The sequence below is a fragment of the Portunus trituberculatus genome, chromosome 42 (assembly GCF_017591435.1).
Source record: "Portunus trituberculatus isolate SZX2019 chromosome 42, ASM1759143v1, whole genome shotgun sequence".
NCBI lineage: Eukaryota > Metazoa > Arthropoda > Malacostraca > Decapoda > Portunidae > Portunus > Portunus trituberculatus.
In genome coordinates, this window is record NC_059296.1 from 2,907,231 (window position 1) to 2,927,500 (window position 20,270).

At 37.8% G+C, this 20,270-nt stretch overlaps 2 protein-coding genes across 4 annotated transcripts in view; one reads left to right on the forward strand and one right to left on the reverse strand.

Moving 5' to 3' along the window:
* Positions 1-436: 436 nt before the first annotated feature.
* LOC123517448 (N-acetylglucosamine-1-phosphotransferase subunit gamma-like) lies at positions 437-10,694 on the forward strand. 2 transcript variants are annotated; one of them, XM_045277501.1, is made up of 8 exons: positions 475-965; positions 4,633-4,758; positions 4,942-5,025; positions 5,421-5,517; positions 5,973-6,034; positions 6,916-7,051; positions 9,025-9,108; positions 9,288-10,694. In XM_045277501.1, the coding sequence occupies exons 1-8, from the start codon at positions 856-858 to the stop codon at positions 9,420-9,422; spliced, it is 834 nt and encodes a 277-aa protein (XP_045133436.1). In that variant the 5' UTR covers positions 475-855; the 3' UTR covers positions 9,423-10,694. The 2 variants fall into 2 exon arrangements, with proteins under 2 accessions (XP_045133437.1, XP_045133436.1); XM_045277502.1 differs by lacking the exon at positions 4,633-4,758 and having other exon boundaries at positions 437-965.
* A 4,682-nt stretch (positions 10,695-15,376) lies between these two features.
* Positions 15,377-20,270, reverse strand: part of LOC123517447 (pro-resilin-like) — a 30,032-nt gene continuing 25,138 nt past the window's right edge. For both annotated transcript variants that reach the window (XM_045277498.1, XM_045277499.1), the window contains exons 2-5: positions 19,174-19,587; positions 18,551-18,863; positions 18,062-18,445; positions 15,377-15,562 (exon numbers count right to left, since the gene is read on the reverse strand). In XM_045277498.1, coding sequence (XP_045133433.1) covers positions 15,549-15,562; positions 18,062-18,445; positions 18,551-18,863; positions 19,174-19,587 — 1,125 coding nt within the window. In that variant the 3' untranslated portion in view covers positions 15,377-15,548. The remainder of the gene's footprint in view (positions 15,563-18,061; positions 18,446-18,550; positions 18,864-19,173; positions 19,588-20,270) is intronic.

The following is a 20,270-nucleotide window of genomic DNA, read 5'->3' on the forward strand; positions in this document are numbered from 1 at the left end:
GGCGGAAAGTGAATGCAAACAAACAACTACCCAAAGAGATGTCTTACTTGAGTGATAATGACGATCGCGATGAAACTGAATTATCGAGTATTTAGTCCTCACCTCCAACAACATCCTGCATAGAGGGAAGCAGTCATAGGAGAGTGCCAACCATCTCATCGATCGCATTTTTCTTTTTCTTTTTTTTTTTTTTTGCTGCAGAATTCACTCTTAGGGTCGCAGATGTGCTCTTTTCCCTCATCAACTCCAAATCTCCTCTTAATCGACACCAAATTTTCAAACCTTTCTCCGTGACGTCACAACGTAAATAAAGTCGCAAATCACCTGAACAAGACTTGACAACATGTTGATCTTGTTTTGTGACTGTTTTTTCCAGCCGTTAGACAACAATATTCAGTCTTAAACTCTATCGACTTACAATTTCAGTCGCAAATTGACACGTGTGAGCGCGCCTCAATTTACGTAAAGGTCATAATAATAAGAAGAAAGATAGGCCTGTTCCGCCTTCCTCAATCTAAGCTCTTTGGTGCTCTCAGGTGCTCGACCTTTGTAAAACCCTGACAGTTGTGGCAAGCTACAAACACGACGTTCCGAAATCCGATTATTCCGAATGTGTTTACAAACAAGAGAGGGCCGGAGAGCCGGAGAGGTACACTACTACACTTCTGGATTGAGGACGAATTTGTTGACAGGAATAACACGCTCAGTAATATTCTGTACATTACAAGTCAATATTGGGTTATTACTGCTGTGGCTCAACCCAGCAGCCGCAGATATGAAAGTCCTGTACGCTAGATAGATTGTGTCCTCACCCAGACCCACACACCGCTACGCTCTCCTGCTCCTGGTTGAAGAATGATTGTGGCAACAGTACTATGTTTAATTATCGGATTCACGGGGGCTGGCAGTGAAATGGTGGCCCTTCGCGTGATAAGTGAACTTCCTAGTGCAGGATATATGTATGGGTAAGTAAGAAGTACCTAGGTATTGAGGTTGATGGGGGCAAGAAATTTTCAGCTTGTGGTCTAATCACTTTGAGGTGTGTTGGAAGTCTGTGAAAGCTTTATCAACCTTATTGACATATTAGATAGCAATAGTGGTAAATTACTTGATGAATGAGAGAGAGTACATAATACCCCAAATTTAAAGACAAATCTGCAAATTACATGTGTTCTAGGTTTTACAGGTAAAGGTTCAGTATAACTCTGATCTCTTATTTTGCAACTATTTTTTTCCAGCCCTTCATTAAATCCACTGCATACATATAGCTAGTATGATAGCATAAGGGGGCACAAAAATACCACCGATCCTTTATCCTTAACAAGCTTGGGGACCTGTGGGAATAAGGGATTTTTGGATGAGGTAAGATGAAAACGATTTATTTCTGAGAAGTAAATTATTAGGTTAGGTTAGATTATGTAAAGCAAGATAGTGATTTTTTTCTGACATGGTGTACAGTAGAGATTTTTTGTCCGACATGGCATGAAATTTTTATTATAGTCCTGCTCGTCTAAGAATGTGGATTGGGTGCGGCCCCCATGGGAAATAGCGGGAGGACAGCGCTGCCATACCTTTAATCCCTCGTTGGCTACACCCCCTCTCTCCCTCTTCCTCCCTCTCTCTTACCCCTCCCTCTTCCTCCCCCTCTCTTTCTTCCTGGTCAAGGACACCGCAGCTGACCTCCCATCACCTGTATGGATGGCGGGCGTGATTGGTGTTGCTGCCGTGAAGATTTGAATGTAGTTTTTTTCTTACTTATGTCAGCTTATTTTAAAGTACTTTCCTTCACGATATAATCTAATTATAACTATGGAACTATTTACCCATCCCAAACCGCAAGGAAACCTCTTTATAAGTATATTATTTTTTTAGCAACACTGTAAAATATGTATGCCACGTTTCTTGCCAGGCTTATGAATATATTATCAATAATAAGTTTACTGCTCTCTCATACGTTGTAATACTAAGGCTAAATGCGTATGTATATTTGCTGACCATATTTGCTAAAGTTTTACTACTATTAGAACTCTGCTGCATCACTGGCTATGAGACATGCTTCACCACTGTACAGCGGGAATTCCCCAACAAGCCGCACCCAATCCACATTGTTGGAGGAGCAGGACTATAGATTGTGTTTTCATTATTGCAGAATGTACTTTCCTGTTGCATATGGTTGTTTTAATTGATTCTGGTGACATATTTGCCATGTTTTAGGTGATTCTAATGATTTATTTCCTGAAAATTATTCATTTTTTTGTCTCACCCCACCTGAAAATCCTGCATTCTCACAGGCCCCCAAGCTTGTTAGGGTAGAGGACTGTTGGTATTTTTCTGTGATTTTATACTATTATTTTTTTTTGTATACAATGGGTTTTGTGAAGGTCTGGGAGAAAATAATAATAATAAAAAAAATTAAATAGATAAGGATTGGGAGTTTCACTGAACCCTTAATGTTTTACCATACAGCTGTCATATGTGGATAGAGATTTGAAGAGCCATGCTTTTAGTAGCAATTGTTATAAAGGATCAAAGGTTATTGGTGGAATAACTATCAAAACAATAACTACTCTGTGTAATTTATGCTGGGTTCATATCCATGTATCAACCCATGCACTACCAAGTATGAAGCGAAATCACTATTTGCAACTGACTACATATGTAAGTGCAACATAAACTTAACGTAGTGCGTGATAATGCACATGGGCATTGGGCAGACATCCATGCATTGTTTCGCATCCCACCACGTAGCTACTGCCATGAAACTTTGCCATTTGTCAAGTGGTCTAAAGTTATCTACATGTCACCATGATACTCAGGTTCTAGGTGGTTACACCAAAGATGCGCTTGGGTGATGATATGGGCCCTGATATCGGTACCAATATAAATAAGATTGCCTGCACCATTAACGTGTGGAGCTGAACATTGTTTCCCTTACTCTTCAAGTATACCTACAGGCGCTATATGCTGTGACATAAAAAAAAAAAATATCTGGGACCATTGCCGGGATGCCATGCAGAACCTGAGCAAGTGTTAGGGTCCACGATATTTTCATGCATGTTCATAAAGATTTTGGCTTCTCACATCAACTGCTAATATATGTGGCTCCACAAAGTGATATCAATGTGATGCTTATGTGAGGCCTATGTGATGATTATGTGTGCTCCATGTTGGTCTCATATTTCCACCAATCAGTACATGGCTTAGCCACGTGATGCTTGGGTTATGTGGCAGTTGCGCTGCCAGTAACGTTGCTGCGCCGATGTGGAAATGCAGTGCGGGTTGTATATAGGCATCTCCATGTTAAAGTGGTCAGTTCATGGTCACGATGGTGTGAGTTTGATACTGACCCACGATAGTTACTTAATGAGATTGGGTTTCTCTTCAACCCCAGCCAAGGACAGGCCACAACCTGACAAATCTGCATTAATGACCCTGTGTGCATTCAATAGGCATTAAGCCCAAGTCTTTCCTTCTGCGCCATCAGTATCTCCCACACCACTCCACCGCTGTTGTGTACACCTGATACCATGCCCAAGGACACCAAGACACCATGACCGAATCCTTCTTGGCTTTCTCTGCTTCCTCTGGATGTTTCTTGCTGCAAGGGCCTTCATTGTCTCCCTTATTATCATGACATTAACATAGTCTATGAAAGCTTGCAATAACATGGTATCATGGCTGTTTTCAGGTGTTATGATAGCAAGGATCTCAAATTTCTCCTTGTTGCTTCCTCTGGTGGTGTTGTAATTGTGACTCACTCTAGTGAACCCAGCCCTTTTGCACCTGTTACGTAGTTTGGCTTGGTGATGGTACACCATACAACAATGGTAGAGGTATGCCATACATACTTCCTTACCTTATGACATCATTGTGCTGATTGCACAAGCATCATGTACATTGACACAACACATGTATCCAGTCCATCACCTTGTGTATGCCCACGTATAGATGAAAAAATACGTATTTGAGCATACATGGGCTTGATACGTGAATGTGTGACTCAGGCCTTAATCAAAGCCTGCTGCCAGTCTCATCCTCAAAATGGCTTTTGGATGTCACTTGTGCTCATAGGTTGTTTATGTAAGAGACAACCTTGAGTGGAGAGTGCAAAAGGGATGACAGTGTACCTCATAGCTTGAACAAGATCTTTTCAGAATAGAGGTTCCTTTAGAAATGAAGATAGTGACTGAATGAGCTGATGTGCTTCCTTCTCCATGTTTGTGGTGGTCACTGTTATAGTTAGTGTGGTTTTGGCAGTAGGTTCCACTTTTCACATCTATTTACATATCTTTATTTATTTATGTATTTATTTTTATTTATTTATTTATTTATTTATTTATTTATTTATTTACTTTTTGCTCTGAGAACATTGCTTCAACAATGGACTGTCATTACTAAGTTAGATACACACTTAACAATGTTGAGTGACTTGAAATAGGATATTACCCATTTTATGTAGAAGTCTTTACCCTGTGATAGATTTTTTTTCTTTATAAAGTTCAGAGTACCTTCATACCATTATCAGCATTAGTAACAACAGTAGTGATTATACTTGGAAATATATTGTAATGAAATATGTGTATCCAAAAAAGTTTTCCTGATGTCATTTTATAAAATAGGTACACTTTTCAGCAATCTGCAGAAAACAGATACAAAACCTGAGGAAAAGCTTCATTTAAGAATGAAGCCAGCAAAATTCAGTGGACCTGAACATCTTCAGGAGCTATTTGGAAAGTGCTTTAAATACAGGGATCAAAAGTAAGTAAAGAAATTTAATTGGAGCTTTTCATGAGAAGTTATGACATGTTGTAAATTAAGAATTAAGTATCACTTTATTAGGTTTTGTAAGTGTTATCTGAGTGTAGATAGTAATTGTACAATTTGTTTTAAACATAGTTACAGAAGTTGCTTAGTTTCCACTTATTTGAATTTCTCCTTCAGGTATGAATATGTGTTATGTCCATTCCACAATATTACCCAAGAAGACATTCAAGCTTATTATGAACCATATAAAGGTGTTCTTGGGTAAGTATTTTAATTTTACAATATATACATAATATTATTATTTTTACTGTTTGGTTTTATCTAAGGTACTGTCAAGTGAAGTAGTAAAAAGAAAAACATGAAATAGAAAGCAAATAACTAATGATAAAATGCAGTTTTCATATTATCCATGAAAATAATATAAGAATATTGTGTGATGCGCAAAGAACATGGACAGATATTCTAAAATTTTCCTGTGTTTTTGTTTTAGGATTACATCCCTAAAAGATCCTATTTCATTGTACTGGAATGAAAATATTTCAAGACCATAGAAACTTAACTCGTCATTTATATTGCATACTTTTTCTAAAGCACAATATAAATCTTTACATGGTAGTTTAGATATTTATTCCTAATCAAACCAATGACTCATCCAGAGTATGGAGTGACTGGACAATTGATAACAACAAATTTGTGGCAATGAATATGATTGAAGGAAGTAGATGTGGTGAAGGCACACACCGCTCCACCAAGGTCAGTAACAAGTTTGAATGTTAATTATATGTTACAGTTTTATGTTAATGCCTGTTTGTCAAGGTAGACTTGATAATTAGGCTTTTACACACCAATTCAGTCTTGATTAGTGAGTATGTGCAAGATTTATGAATGGAAATGTTATTTTCAATTGATAATAACCAAGTCATTTAAGATAGGACACAAACTTGTAACCATGTTGGAAGAATACTGCTGCCATATTCCCTGCATGATTTTAAAGGAGGATTATGATGATTAAAATGGAGAGCAAAGTAACAGAAAATCCTTGCTTTGGATATTTATGAATTTATATATATATATATATATATATATATATATATATATATATATATATATATATATATATATATATATATATATATATATATATACATACATACACCTCATTGTGATGTGCCTTATAATGTAATTATTCAGATTTTTGTCTTGTTTAGGTGACTTTAAGCTGTGGTGGCCACTCTGAATTAATTGAGGTGACGGAACCTGAGAAATGCAGGTGAGACTATGTAATGGTCTTCAAACATTTGTCATTGAGATCCAGTTTTATTTAATTTTTTTTTCTTCATTGTGACATTGTATGTTTGTTAGACTTCTCTCCATCAGCTACACAAAAACTATCCCATTTCATGCTGGTGAAAGGGAGTAAGCTGGAAAATTGGAGTCTTTCATTCTCTCTCTCTCTCTCTCTCTCTCTCTCTCTCTCTCTCTCTCTCTCTCTCTCTCTCTCTCTCTCTCTCTCTCTCTCTCTCTCTCTCTCTCTCTCTCTCAAGAAATTCCTATTCTGAATTATGACGCACTTATTATAATTATTATCTCTAAATGAAAATTGTATGTTATTTATAATGCACATTAATAAATGGTTTCATTCAATTTTTTCATGTATGTACAGTAAACACTGCATAAGTTGAACTTGAAAGCTGGAAATCATTTAAGTCAGACAAGTGCACCATTAGGCATGTTTTGCTCTTTGATTGAGTAATTTTAAACCACTTGGCTTATATGCTGTGTAAAACACCCCTTACATTGTCTGAGCCATTTGAGAGGTTGTCCGAGCTGTTTGAGATGTGAAATGTGTGCCATGCTAGTGCCGATGCCAAGCTCAGTCTTTACACAGCTAACTTAGCAAGCATTTGGCAGTGTCTCCGTCAGCTTTTGTTCACTCTGTAGCCTGTATTGTTGCCTCTGTAATTCTATCTTGGCTTCTAAGGGCAAGGTCGTGTGTTCCATGCTACATGAAATAAGGTTAACATTTTGTATTGGGCATATGAAATCCCCTGCAATTTTAAGGTGAAAAGATTGCCCTGTACAGTGATGTTGTAGTTATAGAATTTGGATATTTGTATACCGCTTTCAAACTTTAAAAAATGTTATCATCAGGTACCTGGCGAAATTCAAGACACCACTTGTTTGTGGAATTAATGCAATGGTTGTGTATCCAAGGCTACCTGAATCTCTCCAGAGACAGTGGGATGAGGTGGAACAAAACCGACTGGATGGTTATCTCACTGAAAAGGTGTGTAGTTATATTATTATTGTGTTTTACTTTTCAAGAGCTCAATTTCTCTTACTTAATTCAGGAAATAATTGTTTCATGCAATGTGAAAAAAGGGAATGTAACTTATCTTTACCAACAGTGCATGGCTTTTTAACTATTGATCCACCTGTGGTATGGGCTGATTTTGATAAAAAAAAAATCATTTGCTGGAAAACCTAAGCATCTTAATAATACAGTGGAGACTCTATGCTCAAACTTAATTTGTTCCAAATGGCTGTTTGAGTATCATAAAGTTCGACTATTGATACCTATAAATCAGATAATTCATTCTAATCTTAGCAAAGCCTTGAATTTATAGAAATTTCAATGTATTTTTTTTTTATTGTTTGATTTGTATGTACCGTAAGTGAAGGCTGGTGATGGATAACGTAGAAGAGGAAGGGAGAAGGATGGGGAGGTGGAGGGAGGTCATCAAGGGATGAGTCACCATCCATAGAAATGTCTTTGTAACTTTTCTCCTTGTGTTATTCCTGTGAACCCACTAGTGGAGACCTATTGTTCACTAATACTTGCACTCTCATCAGATTCCTTATTTTCACCACTAATGAGCCTCTTTGGTGCTATTATTTGTTTGTAAATGAAAAAACTGCAGAATGTAGAGGACTTTTTTTTTTTTTTTCAAGACTGCTACAGGACGGGATGCCCACCAGTATCAGGTATACCATTTTGCTGGTATTGCTGGTAAAACTGGTGAGAGAACAGAAAAATGGTGGCTGCGGGAAAGGAGAGGACAGAGCTTTGTTTACAACCATGTGTGTGGCTGTTTGATTATCAGATATTTTCACCACTAGTAAGCCTTTGGTGTTAATGTAAGTTTATAAATGAAAAATTACAGACAGAATACATGAGAATGTTATTCTGATGGCCATGGCAACACAATTGGCAGAGAGAGGGGAAGGAGAGGCAAAGAGCTTTTGTTTACAACCATGTTTGTAGATGTTCGACTATCAGGTATTTTTCTAGTATTAAATCGAACTTTTGCATTTGGGTATTAAAAAGTTCAACTTTAAGACGTTCGAGTAAAAATAGTTTCAGCAAAGTCAAAGTTTTAAAAAATCTATATTAACCTGGTGTGCATGTGTATAGTGTGATGAATAATGATGCCAGTGGTGTTTGTGGTGCTAACAATTAGTGGCTGTCATCAATGTTATGAATGGGGTCCCGTCACCTTGGTAATGGTAAAATCACCACAAAACCGGATTACATATGATTGGTAGGCTATGTGTAGTACATATGTAAAGGAATGGGGGTTGGCATTATATTATTCACATCACTGAATTATTAGTAGGTTATTGCAATTCCCAATAGATTAAGTGTGCAATGGAACTTTTTTCTATTGTTTTCATATCTATACTATTTGTAAACAGTTCTGAATCATTTAGAAGTGAAGAAATATGTGGTATTTTCTGAAGTAGAGTTCCAGACTTAACTCTACATCACTTTTATTACATATTCTGAATTTGCAAGTCAATGCACTTAAATCTGCCTTATCTTGTGGCTACACAGTCACAGGCTACAATAAGATTTGGAGTATATATGGTGTGTTTTTGTCAAGCTCAATTAACACATAAATAGTCAAGAATATTTTTTAAGTTGCTGCCATAACTTCATATTATTGGTGCTGAAGACAACTATGCAAGACACTATACATTTTTAGTTAGCACAGGGTGAGTTAAGAGAATAAAAAGATCTATGGAAGTAAGGTACACATACCATATTAACAATTCTTTTGGGTTCAGTTTACCTTCATAAATATTACCTTAATATATGAATGAGATAGATGTATGAATATTAGATAAAAAGTTATTGGAGCCATGCCTGCATATTTTAGGTTAATGTTCATGTAAAATATCTGTTTCATGTTGAGGTTAAGGTATATAAATATTTTTGTCCTTTTATGTTATTTGAAATCAATTTAATTTTTATTTCAGGGTTTTGAAAAACAGTTGCAGAGGATATTTGTTCAAGCTGGATTTTACCTCTCTCCAGATATAAAAAAATCATTACTTTACAATGTAAGTATCTTTTTATCCCTTTTCTAACTATCATCAATGTGTAATTTATATATGAATTGTCATGGGGCGTTGAAAGCTATACAATTTCTTAGAAAGAGAGTTTTCTGAATAAGAGTTTGATGTTGCATATTGTCTGAACAATTTATGCGTGAATGAATAAATTCTTTGTCTTTCCTCAGGTAACAGGAAGAGCAGATGAGAGCTGTAAGGCTGCATTAGATGCAGCTCTCTCTCGTGTCAGTGAGCTTGAAGAGGAGCTCAGACTTAAAGAAGATATTATTAAAGAATTAGAAGAAAATAAAAAAAGGACATAATTTTTGCTTTTGCATAAACATGTACTACATGTAAGACTAAGATCCGTGCAGTCACAACTATACTTCTGTTGAAAAACGTCACCTTATTTGAGATGGGAACCAGTCATAATATGAATTTTTTCCCCATACTTGTCTCCATTCCTTTAGTTATATAAGGTGTTTTCAGTTGCGTTGCCGCAAAGCCAAACGTGTTTGAGTTCACGCTGAACAGGACAGTACTGAGGACACCGTCAGTGCTGCCATGTCACTGTGATCTCAATCCCTGGGAGAAGTCATCGTACACATCAGTCGCCTGAGCTAGTGCTGTAGTCAAAACATAAACACGGCAGCATGCTGGAAGAGTTTGGAGATTTATTCCTTTATGGGGAGTATTATAGGTCACCAGTGCTTCATCATTTGTACACACTGAAGGCTGAGCAACCCAATACCCCTCAAAAACAGTAGGTCTTCAGTCCTTGGAAGATGTACAGTGATTTGATCTATGTGGACTTGTTTTAAAGGTGTTCTGTTGTAGATGTATGGCTGTGGTTTTCTGATGCCTATATAATTGAATTACATAAATATTTAGCAGATAATTCATTACTTTGTGATATAAGGATTTGCAGCAATATTATAATTTTATTCACCCAATAACAGAAAAGTAACTCCACTATTATATCGAAGTCACGACCAGAAGCATGGAATCGAACAACACCCACAACAAGGATGGATGGATGCGACATGTCACTAGCTACCACCAGCTCATTAATTTGTTTCATCACGGTGTGTGTTTGATTCTGGTTCTCTCCAGTGTGCTGCACAATAGGTAAACTTAAATCTTCATCTATAGTATCCACTTCCATGTCCTAAAACATGACTTACTATTCAGTCTTATTTGAAATGTAACTCCTTGTTGATTTCATTTCCTGAGGTTGATGGGGGTTGCTCCACACTAATTGGCTGAAAAGTGTTTGGCAAACGAGGTCAAACACAATGGAAAGGTGATTACGAGCATTTGCCAAAACTGGCCTCTGTTTGATTATGATTCCGTTTTTCCCCAGCCGCACCTTTACTGAAAAGGCCTATATTTCCATGTCAGTTACACCTCAAAGTTGTTATGATAATCCAAATAGGCTTTTTTAAATCAGTCATAATAGATCAATCAAATGAACCTGAATGGGATTGCCTGGAAGACAGATGCTTCCTATTCCTTTCAAATTCTCCACCACTGATGGCACCAGCACATTTCACTACAGTGTATTGTTATAAAATAAAACTAGATAAACTCCTCAATGATGTTCTGTCACTTCCCCTGCCAGGACAAGAATGTGTTACTTGCTTTGTTCTTTGCAGCTCTGGGTAATGATGAGAGGGGTCCCTAAATTTCTCCAACTAGAAGAGAAACTTGGCAAGTATATCTGCTTTCCTGGTAGAGCAAGGATGGCGTTGGATGAAGAGACAGATGCTGACATCACTTCTGTGTAGTTCCCAGGTGTCATCATAGGGGAAGGGATGATAGATGTCACCATAGCAAGTGGGTGACAAGCAGCTGGCCAGGGAGGAAGGCAGATGTGATCACGTCTTTGGATGAATTCTGACACACACCAAGGTAATAGGGGCTGAGTGGCTTACATTCTCTCACACTTGGTGCATTGCTGTTGGCCACTAGATTCTCCTGTGTAGATAAGAGGCTCATCGCCATCACCAGTGCCTCATCCTTGTTTATGATATACTAGTACCATAGACATACATTGCCCTATTTCCTCCATGTTTCATTTCCTCACCAGGTTGTGCAAAGGTTAGTGACGTGTGAAGATTCTGTGTGGGTGTTAAGTAGAGCAATGGTGCAGGTCCTGCCTCTCTGGCTGCAAAAACAACAAAGGAAGCAAGGATCTGGGACAACCCATGATGTCATGTTCCTTCCACCTCCTCTTCTCATGGCTATGTTTTGATTAGCTGTCTCTCCTTCCTTGAGTTTTCTTTTTTGCTATTCTATCAATTTGCAGCTCTCTTCATGCTGTTTCTATTAAAATATCCTAAATAGTTAAGTTTTTGGAAGAACTAATGTAAAAGATGTGTCAAGACAAAACTGCAATGCAGTATCAGAGATATACGAGTAAAGCAAAAATCCTCACATACCTGCAGAATTTGAAACAAAACCAATAGTATGTGCAAGATGAATACTACTCAATAATACTAGAGAGTACTTTATTAGTGACGTTTCGGTACCACTTCATGCTCTATCATATGAAAGAGAGAAAAAGAGCCTGAAGATATTTTGGGATATTTTCTGGACAGACAGATTGTAAAGCAGACGCAGATTAATGATTGAGATATGCTTTGTACAGAATGAAGGTAAAATTAAATTTGTAGACATTTTGAAACATATTTCAAACACATAGATGGACAAATAAACAAATATTGGGAAGTACATAACCTCACCTGAATAACCTGTAAATTCTTCCAGATAAGAATCCTTTGTTATCCTTATTTTGTGAATTACTGAAGGATAGAACAGAAAGAAACCAATCATTGTCTTGATTTTTTATTTATGAGCATGTCAGCAACACCACTGCATCTGAGAAAGGCTGCAGCAGTATCTCACATGCTCGTTTTCTCAGTTACATTATCTAAAGAGAGCTGGACTGATTGTTACCATTAATATTGATATGATTTATTTTTCAATATTTTTATTTACTATGTAATTTTTTTTATTTATTTATTCTTTTCCAATTGAACATTTTGTCAGTCAAATTGTCTGAATACACACATAAAGTAATGTTTATTTATGTACTTTATTTATTATTTATGCATTTGATTTATTACTGTAAGAAGTTCCTGAATCCATATAAAGTACAATGAAATTATTTTTGGTATCAACCCGGGTCTCTTAAGGATGAATGTAAGTCATCATCCATACTCTATCACTTAAATCAGAATATACAGGTAGATGATTCAAACCTTATAACAGAACATTCCTTAACATGTACAATGAAAAGTGAAATGGAGTTTGTTGCATAGAGAGGGAAAAAAAAAAAAAAAAAAAAAAATGAAAAAAAAAAAATTGTAGTAACTATTGACAGGTAAAGTTTTGAGTACTTATTTACAAAGACACATCATACTAGCAATAAGGGGAAGACAGTACGAGTATTTGCAGTCACACACAACATGCTAATTATTCTTCCAAAGTTATCCATCATTCTCAAACAACCAGACTGAGCTTTTTGAACTGTTGTATGATCAAGACAACCACCACACTACTGCTCTATGTTCATTGCAAACCACCCTTAAAGTATTTTATAAGACACTGGAGAAATACATAGCATTTTGGATGTGGCTCAGAAGTGATATTTCTTTCCCTGCAGGCTGGCCAGACACTTCACCCTTTTGGGGAGCTCTTGTACAGTATTTATTATATATCTGTGATGTGATGGCTAACACATACTCTTTTTTAATTTACTGTGGCACATGAAAGTTTGGCAATACATACTGGTTTTTATCCATGGATATCCCATCCTGAAGAATACTGGATAAGTGTTCTTCTGTGCCCAGGGCTCAGTTTAAGAGTGTATTTTCAAACTATATATATATATATATATATATATATATATATATATATATATATATATATATATATATATATATATATATATATATATATATATATATATATATATATATATATATATATATATACACACACACACACAGCTTATATCCTTCCTATCTTTTGGTGAATGTGCCTAACATGCTCTGTATTCCCACTCTTCTACTTTCTGCTTAAAATTGTATGATATTGTTTTGCAGACAGGAAACTATGCCTCCTAAACACAGCTGCACTGTAGACTAGGGTGAGACATCTCTCATTCTCCATATGATTTATATTTATACTAAAATTTGCATTCATCTTCATGAAATATCATTGGATTGAAATTATATTCAAAATCATGTACATATATTAAAATGATGTACAATTTGTTCTTAAGAAAACTGTACATGCTAAATCTATCTTGAATTCCTGTGAAAGGGTAATGACACTAGGACAGCCAGGTAGGGTATGGAGATGTGTTCAGACTACATATAATATCTATGGGAACACTGATTTAGGCGATCAGCAAAAAAAACAGTAAATAAGCTTTTCACACTATTATATAAAGTGCCATTTGATTTGTATATGTAGTTAAGCACAAAGAAAAATCACTTAAGAAGAAAGTGTGTATACTGTATATAGTGTTTCTTTATTTACATGAAGCAGTGGTGATAGTTGCTCACTGCACAAGCCAAAGATTCAAGATTTTGAAACCTTAATTTCTTACAATTCCTGTAACAAGTTTATATATATATATATATATATATATATATATATATATATATATATATATATATATATATATATATATATATATATATATATATATATATATATACTTTACTATATATTTTCTGTATGCATATCAGCAATATTTAGCAGCTTCCCAGCTTGGCACAACATGCTCAGCAACAACAACAATAAAAGAAAATAATAAATTCTGGTAACATCTTTGGTATTGAATGAGTTTTGAATTCCAGTACAGATATGTATGTCAGGGCGAAAATTGTTAGCCTACAACAGTGATTCATATGGAGGGTAGAATACTTTTGCTGACTCTGGAAATTATTAAAGGAAAAAAAAAAAGCAAAGAAAACAGCTTAGGGATAACAGAGCAGTGACTGACTAAGATTATCTTACAAGCTAATTCCAACAATTTCCCTCCTTCCAGATTTTTTGCCTCACCCGTTTGTTAATTGAGTACAACTTCGTCTTTCTTCTCTCCTTAATAGGCCCTCAAGACTGCATTCCCCAGAGACAAGGAACTCAGGCACAGAGGATAAATGAAGCCTCAATATGAAGTGAGTATGATATTAGCACTGTAACCCAATGTTTTTGGGAGGAAAAGGGGTGATACATGGAATGCACCTGAGAGTGTCTGTAGTTTAATATATAAATTGTGTACTTTGGTGTGATTGATTGTTTTCTTTGATATAGATCAAACAATGACAAGGAAATAAACTACAGAATATAGACTGATTGGATGTTTGGAGAAGTCATAAGTAGTCAGCACTCCCTCTGATAGCAGAAAATTAAGAACAGGCTACAGACTAGCATGGTTCCTTAGTTAATAGTCTTATTTGTCAATGTGGCTAGACACAGAGGCTTTGTCTAATTACTTTTGTGGTAATTATTAATTTTTATTCTCATTTTGGAGGGAGTGGCAACAACTGCACTGAAATGTGTGCATACATCCATGGAGGGATTGCAGGTCAGAGGGTTAATATTAAAGTTGAGATGTTGGATTAAGTGTACAGGAAAATGAGCTGTGATGAGACTTGCACCTTTCCATAAACTCTTCAAAGTTCAGAGTGGTGCAAAAACACATCCCGAAAAAATGTTTCTTAAGTGTAATACTGGTTCAATTACTATTTACTAAAACAATGCCAAGTTAAGAGAACTTGTAAACTGCAATGATGGCTGCCCAGTTCGCTCATTTTCGGCTTATTTTAGCGTCTTTCATCTCATTGGAGCCATAGAAGGTGACACTTTCAACGAGGGAAACATAAGTGGTATTGAACAGTTATATGATATATTTACAAGTCAACCCTTAATGGCACATTGCCCTAGAGAGTTGATGAAAAGCATTAAATTATGTTAGTTCATCAGGTGTCAGGGACAGACGTCGAGGTAACGACCCAGCAAAGGAAGTGAAGCAATTGTGGTTGTGATGTATCACTGCTTTTGTGAGTTACTGTGCTTACATTTTGCTACTGGCTCATAATTTTTAATGAACTAATTCAACTTTTCTTTAGCGAATGGTTGTTGAACATAAATTCAACATGTCTAAGTGTTTTCTGGCTTTTAACTCATCTCACAAACAGAAACAAAAATGTTACTTATTCCTCATCCTTTACATCATATTAAATGATTATTTTTCTCTTGATCTTGCAACACTTGCTTGCTGGCATCCGGTGACGGCATAAGATCTCTGGCACGTGATAACAGAGCTTGGTGGCAGCCAGACAGGGTTCACATTGAGCACCGTTCAGGCATTTGACGTATATTTGATCCACTTGTACTTTTGTCGTACTAGTGAAACCTTCTCCTCCTTTACCTTAGTGCCCATGTCCTGAAAAAGGGAAGAATCAGTGAATTAGACAGTGCCAACATGAACCATAAAGTAATAACAAAATTACACTAGTAAATAATACAAACATGATTTTACACATTTGATAACATGCTATGTTCTAATTCTAGGTAAGATGCAATGGACTAAATGCTCTTTGTATTGATCTAGCTATTGACTAATGACTAGACTACGGACTGGTCCTACTGTATTAAAGGAATGGTGCAGGCAGTGCTGGGAGTCTATGGAGTGGATGGTGTTCCTAATGTGGCAGAGATGTCACTACCTCACCTTGGCTCAAAGTTGGTGCTGCCACTCGTAGCCGTGAGAGGCAGCCACCAAGGTACCAGCAAGATGAGTGTGTCCATGTGTTTACTTTAAAAATACTGAGATGATGAACCTTTTCCTTGTATATTCATAAGTGAGGAATATTATGTACAATTGAAATAAAAATTTCCTAAGTAACCAAAATATATGTTGAACAAATAATGAAAATATAATAATAATAATAATAATAATAATAATAATAATAATAATAATAATAATAATCACTAAATAGCAATTATATTGTTGTGTTCCTTTTTGTAAGTAATGATTCCAGTCCTTTCCATTCTTTGGTCTTACTTTTCCAAAGTGGGATGAGGGTAAGTAGGTTAGATGTAGGGTGTGGTTAGATGTAGGATCCAGGTATGGGTAGGATAAAGGATCTGACTTAGCCATTAAGTTATGAGTAAGATACTTTAAGATTAATAGAGAGAGAGAAAAAAAAGGAAGGATACAGGAATGACATGGAAATTGTGATTGAGGTAAGGTAAAGGAACAGTGGTAGAAAAAAGACTTAGGAATCTGTCTGAGTGAATGGTCTGCTGTGGACACGAGAAGGTGAGAGGAGTCCTTGGAGCCGTTCCTCGTGCTGAGTCTTGTCTGAGAAGGCCAAGTGGGCATCAGTTGTTGTTGGTATTGTCAAGGGTCTCAGAGTCCTTGAAGGCTGAGTGAAGGAGTGGTTAGATATCTGGTTATTATTATTGTGTTTCTTTTGGGACCTTATACTGTGAAGGGGAAATTTAACTACTGTAGGCAAAGCTTGAAACGTTGAGTTATGTGTGTCATGTGTTAGGAGGGAAGATGTGTTAAATTCTTGAGTCTGATTTAAAGCAGGTTGATGGTGAGAAGCATGGCGTTTGACGCTCTGGAGGCTCCATAGAACATTAGGCCCATTGTGGCTCCTAGAGTCTTGCCCTCCTGGAGAACCTATGTTGAGGCTTAACAAGGAGGGTTCAGTCAAGATTTCCACACTGTTTATGTCTTGCGTTGGGTTAGTTTGGTCATAGTACACGTTAACTCTTCGTTGCTGAGTTGTTAGAGGTCGAAAGGTTGTTGGATGAGTATTCTGAAGAAAGTTAGTTCTTTCTCTTGATGTGGTTGTTATTGGTCTGGATGTTACTGGAAAGACATTCTGGTGAAAGGGTGTTCTGTGTGTAGTTGTTAAGAATGTGGGGGTTGTTGGGAAGACATCTGCTGAAAAGTCAATTCTACCTCTTGGGGTTCTTGGAGTTGTTGTAAAACTATTAATGGAAAAGTTGCTATATCTCCATCCATTCTCAAAAATAGTAGCAGGTGTATTAATTTCACTGTCGATTTTGTTTTTTTTCACTTTCACTTCTTCAGAATTGAACACCTGAGGGAACCCTTTCCTACTGTCCCTGAATGTACCAGCATGCTCCTCATTACTGCTACCACCATTATCATCATGCCGACTACCATTCAATTCATTAGTAAAGATACTTAAAAGGGTTTCATCTGATATTGTGGATTCTTTTGAGCTGTCAGGCAAAAAGGAAACTGAACCAGGGTTAGACTGAAGACAGGGAGAGCCAAGGTTAGTTCTAATGAAAGCTGGAGGAAGGGAGCATGGATAGGAAGAATCTAAAGGAGGATTGATGACCGTCGTGGATGGATTGTAAGAGAAGAATGGGGGTCGTGTTGGATTTCCGTGAGTAGAGTAAGGAGTGTCTTTGAATGTAGGCACATTTCCATAGGAGGTTGGGGTAGGTGGTGGATCATATGTATTAGCAGGTGATAAAGGAGGATAGACTGGTGGTGGTCTAAGTGTAGAACCATAAGGAGTAAGGGGAAGGGGTGTGTGCTGGAAGCCAGAACCTCCATGATGTTGTACACAAGGTGTTCCGTAGTGTTCAAAGGAGTCAGGTGACTGTGTTGAAGGTTGGACAGTTGAGTGACAGGGGATAGGGGTCGGGAATGAGGTAGAGAGCCAATCAGGAGTGGATGTGGGGACATACACACCACTGCCCCCTGGCCGATGGGCACTTGGCAAAGGCTGGGGGGCGCTGTAGGTCGTGGATGGGGGTCGGGGAATAAGGAGCTTGTTGGGGAGCAATGGTACCGATAGAGGTACTGGAATGGGTCGATTCTCAATATGCTGTGATTTAGTATGGTGACCTATGGAGCTGCCACTGCTGTGTGAAGGACCATAGATCGCACCTTTGGGAGAGGGAACACCGTAGCTTGAAGAAGGAGTGTGGACTGGTGGGGCACCATATCCAGTACCAGAGATGACAATGTCGTCAGGCTTGGGGGCACCGTATATTGTTTGACTGCCACCACCATGACCACCACCATGACCACCACCATGACCACCACCACCATGGTGAGCCTTAGGTGGTGGGCCATAGCTGGTAGGGGGAGGGCCATAGCTGGTTGGGGGAGGACCATAGCTCGTTGGTGGAGGACCATAATTGGTTGGGGGAGGGCCATAGCTAGCAGGAGGAGGGCCATAACTAGCAGGGGGAGGACCATAACTAGCAGGGGGAGGACCATAGCTGTTAGAGGGTGCATGGCCATAGGAGGGAGCAGCAGGAACATAGACTGAAATAAAGAAAATCAAGCATGAGAAACTCATCATGAAGTTTTTATACTCATGTTTCACTTATCAAAATGATAAAACACTGGCACATATTAGAGTGAACTTACAGTAGTAGTAGTCTTCATCATCACCACCCTTGCCTCCCTTGGTGAACTTGGTAAACTTGCTTCCGAGGTCATACAGGCCACCCTTGATAGCGCCATTCATCTTATCAAAACCTGCCTTCATGCCCTTGATGGCATAGTCTCCAGCTTCAAAGGCATCTTTCATTCCTTTGACAGCATAGTCGCCGGCCTTGGAGATAGTATCTTTCATGCCTTTCAGAGCATAATCTCCAGCTTTGGAGATAGCTCCCTTCATACCCTTGATAGCGTTATCACCAGCTTTGAAGAGGGAGCTCATACTGAAGCCACCTTTGCCCTGGAAAATGATTAGAATACAGTATTGCGCGTAGTTCAAACTCATAAATAATAGCTACTGGCATTCTTCTTTATCACGCACTTCATTTCGTTCTCAATACCAATAATTATGAAAGGCATTTTTCCAACCATTCCCAACTGAAAACAAGGAACAATGATGTTCAAGGCCTGAATAACACAGCCCGTCACTTATAAATAAAAGTTACCGAGATTATTAATTAATTAATTAATTAATTAATTAATTAATAATTATTATTTTGAAGCACTAGGTTCATGGAGGAGGAAGAAAAGGATGAGGCTAACAAACTCACCTTGCCTTTGCCCTTTCCTTGGTTTGGCCTGGACACATAGTAGTATAACTGTGGTGGATGACCGTAGTGCATCGGTGGCGGTCCATAGGAGTGGGATGGTGCCTTGGGTGGAGGTCCATATGAAGGGGAAGGTGGCGGTCCATAGGAGGGAGAGGGTGCTTTGGGTGGAGGTCCATAAGAAGGGGAAGGTGGTGGTCCATAGGAGGGGGAGGGTGCTTTAGGAGGAGGTCCATATGAAGGGGAAGGAGGTGGTCCGTAAGAAGTAGGAGGAGCACCGTAGGAAGAAGAGATGCCACCCCCATGGCCTCCTCCATGTCCACCGCCATGTCCGTGTCCACCTCCATGTCCACCTTTGCCAATGCCTACATCAGCCAGCACCAGGCCGCTCGTGGCCACGAGAAGCATGAGATACATCTGTGGGAAGACAGTGGCGTTAATCTCCTGTAACTGCGTAACATGTGGAATGGTGGGAAGAAATTACGTGTATGTATGTGTATATATATATATATATATATATATATATATATATATATATATATATATATATATATATATATATATATATATATATATATATATTAGTCGCTCGAGGATTTTGTAGATACCTGCACCTGCATCGAACAGATCCGTGACAATCTGAATTTCTAAATGAAAAGCATCGATAAATAGAAAGAAGAAGAAGAAGGAAAAAAAAAAAAACTTCCCTAATGGTGGGGGTTGTTGATGCGCGACATGTTTCCTTTTACCCTTCCTCTCTCTTCTTCCTCCTCCTCCTCCTCGTCCTCCTCCCGCTGTTGCTGTTGGTACTACGTACTGCTCTCCCCACAACATGTTCTACTCATTGGGTATGCAGAGGCCGTCACTCATCACTTTCTAGTTTCTCCCGGAATGTAGGCTTGGACCTTTATTTATTTTTTTAAATTTCATTTCTAGGTTTGCGCAACGAAATCGTACCCATGCATCGAAAGCTGCATAAAAAAAAAAAAAAAAAAAAAAACTGCTCAGTTACATCTGGATATTTAATTTCCAGGATCTCTCTCTCTCTCTCTCTCTCTCTCTCTCTCTCTCTCTCTCTCATTGAAATAACGGAAACTGAC

Coding starts and splice junctions, on each gene's coding strand:
- LOC123517448 (XM_045277501.1), top strand. CDS start 856: ATGATTGTGGCAACAGTACTATGTTTAATTATCGGATTCACGGGGGCT. Junction 5,026..5,420: donor CCATATAAAGGTGTTCTTGG/GTAAGTATTTTA, acceptor TGACTCATCCAG/AGTATGGAGTGACTGGACAA. Junction 9,109..9,287: donor AAAAATCATTACTTTACAAT/GTAAGTATCTTT, acceptor GTCTTTCCTCAG/GTAACAGGAAGAGCAGATGA.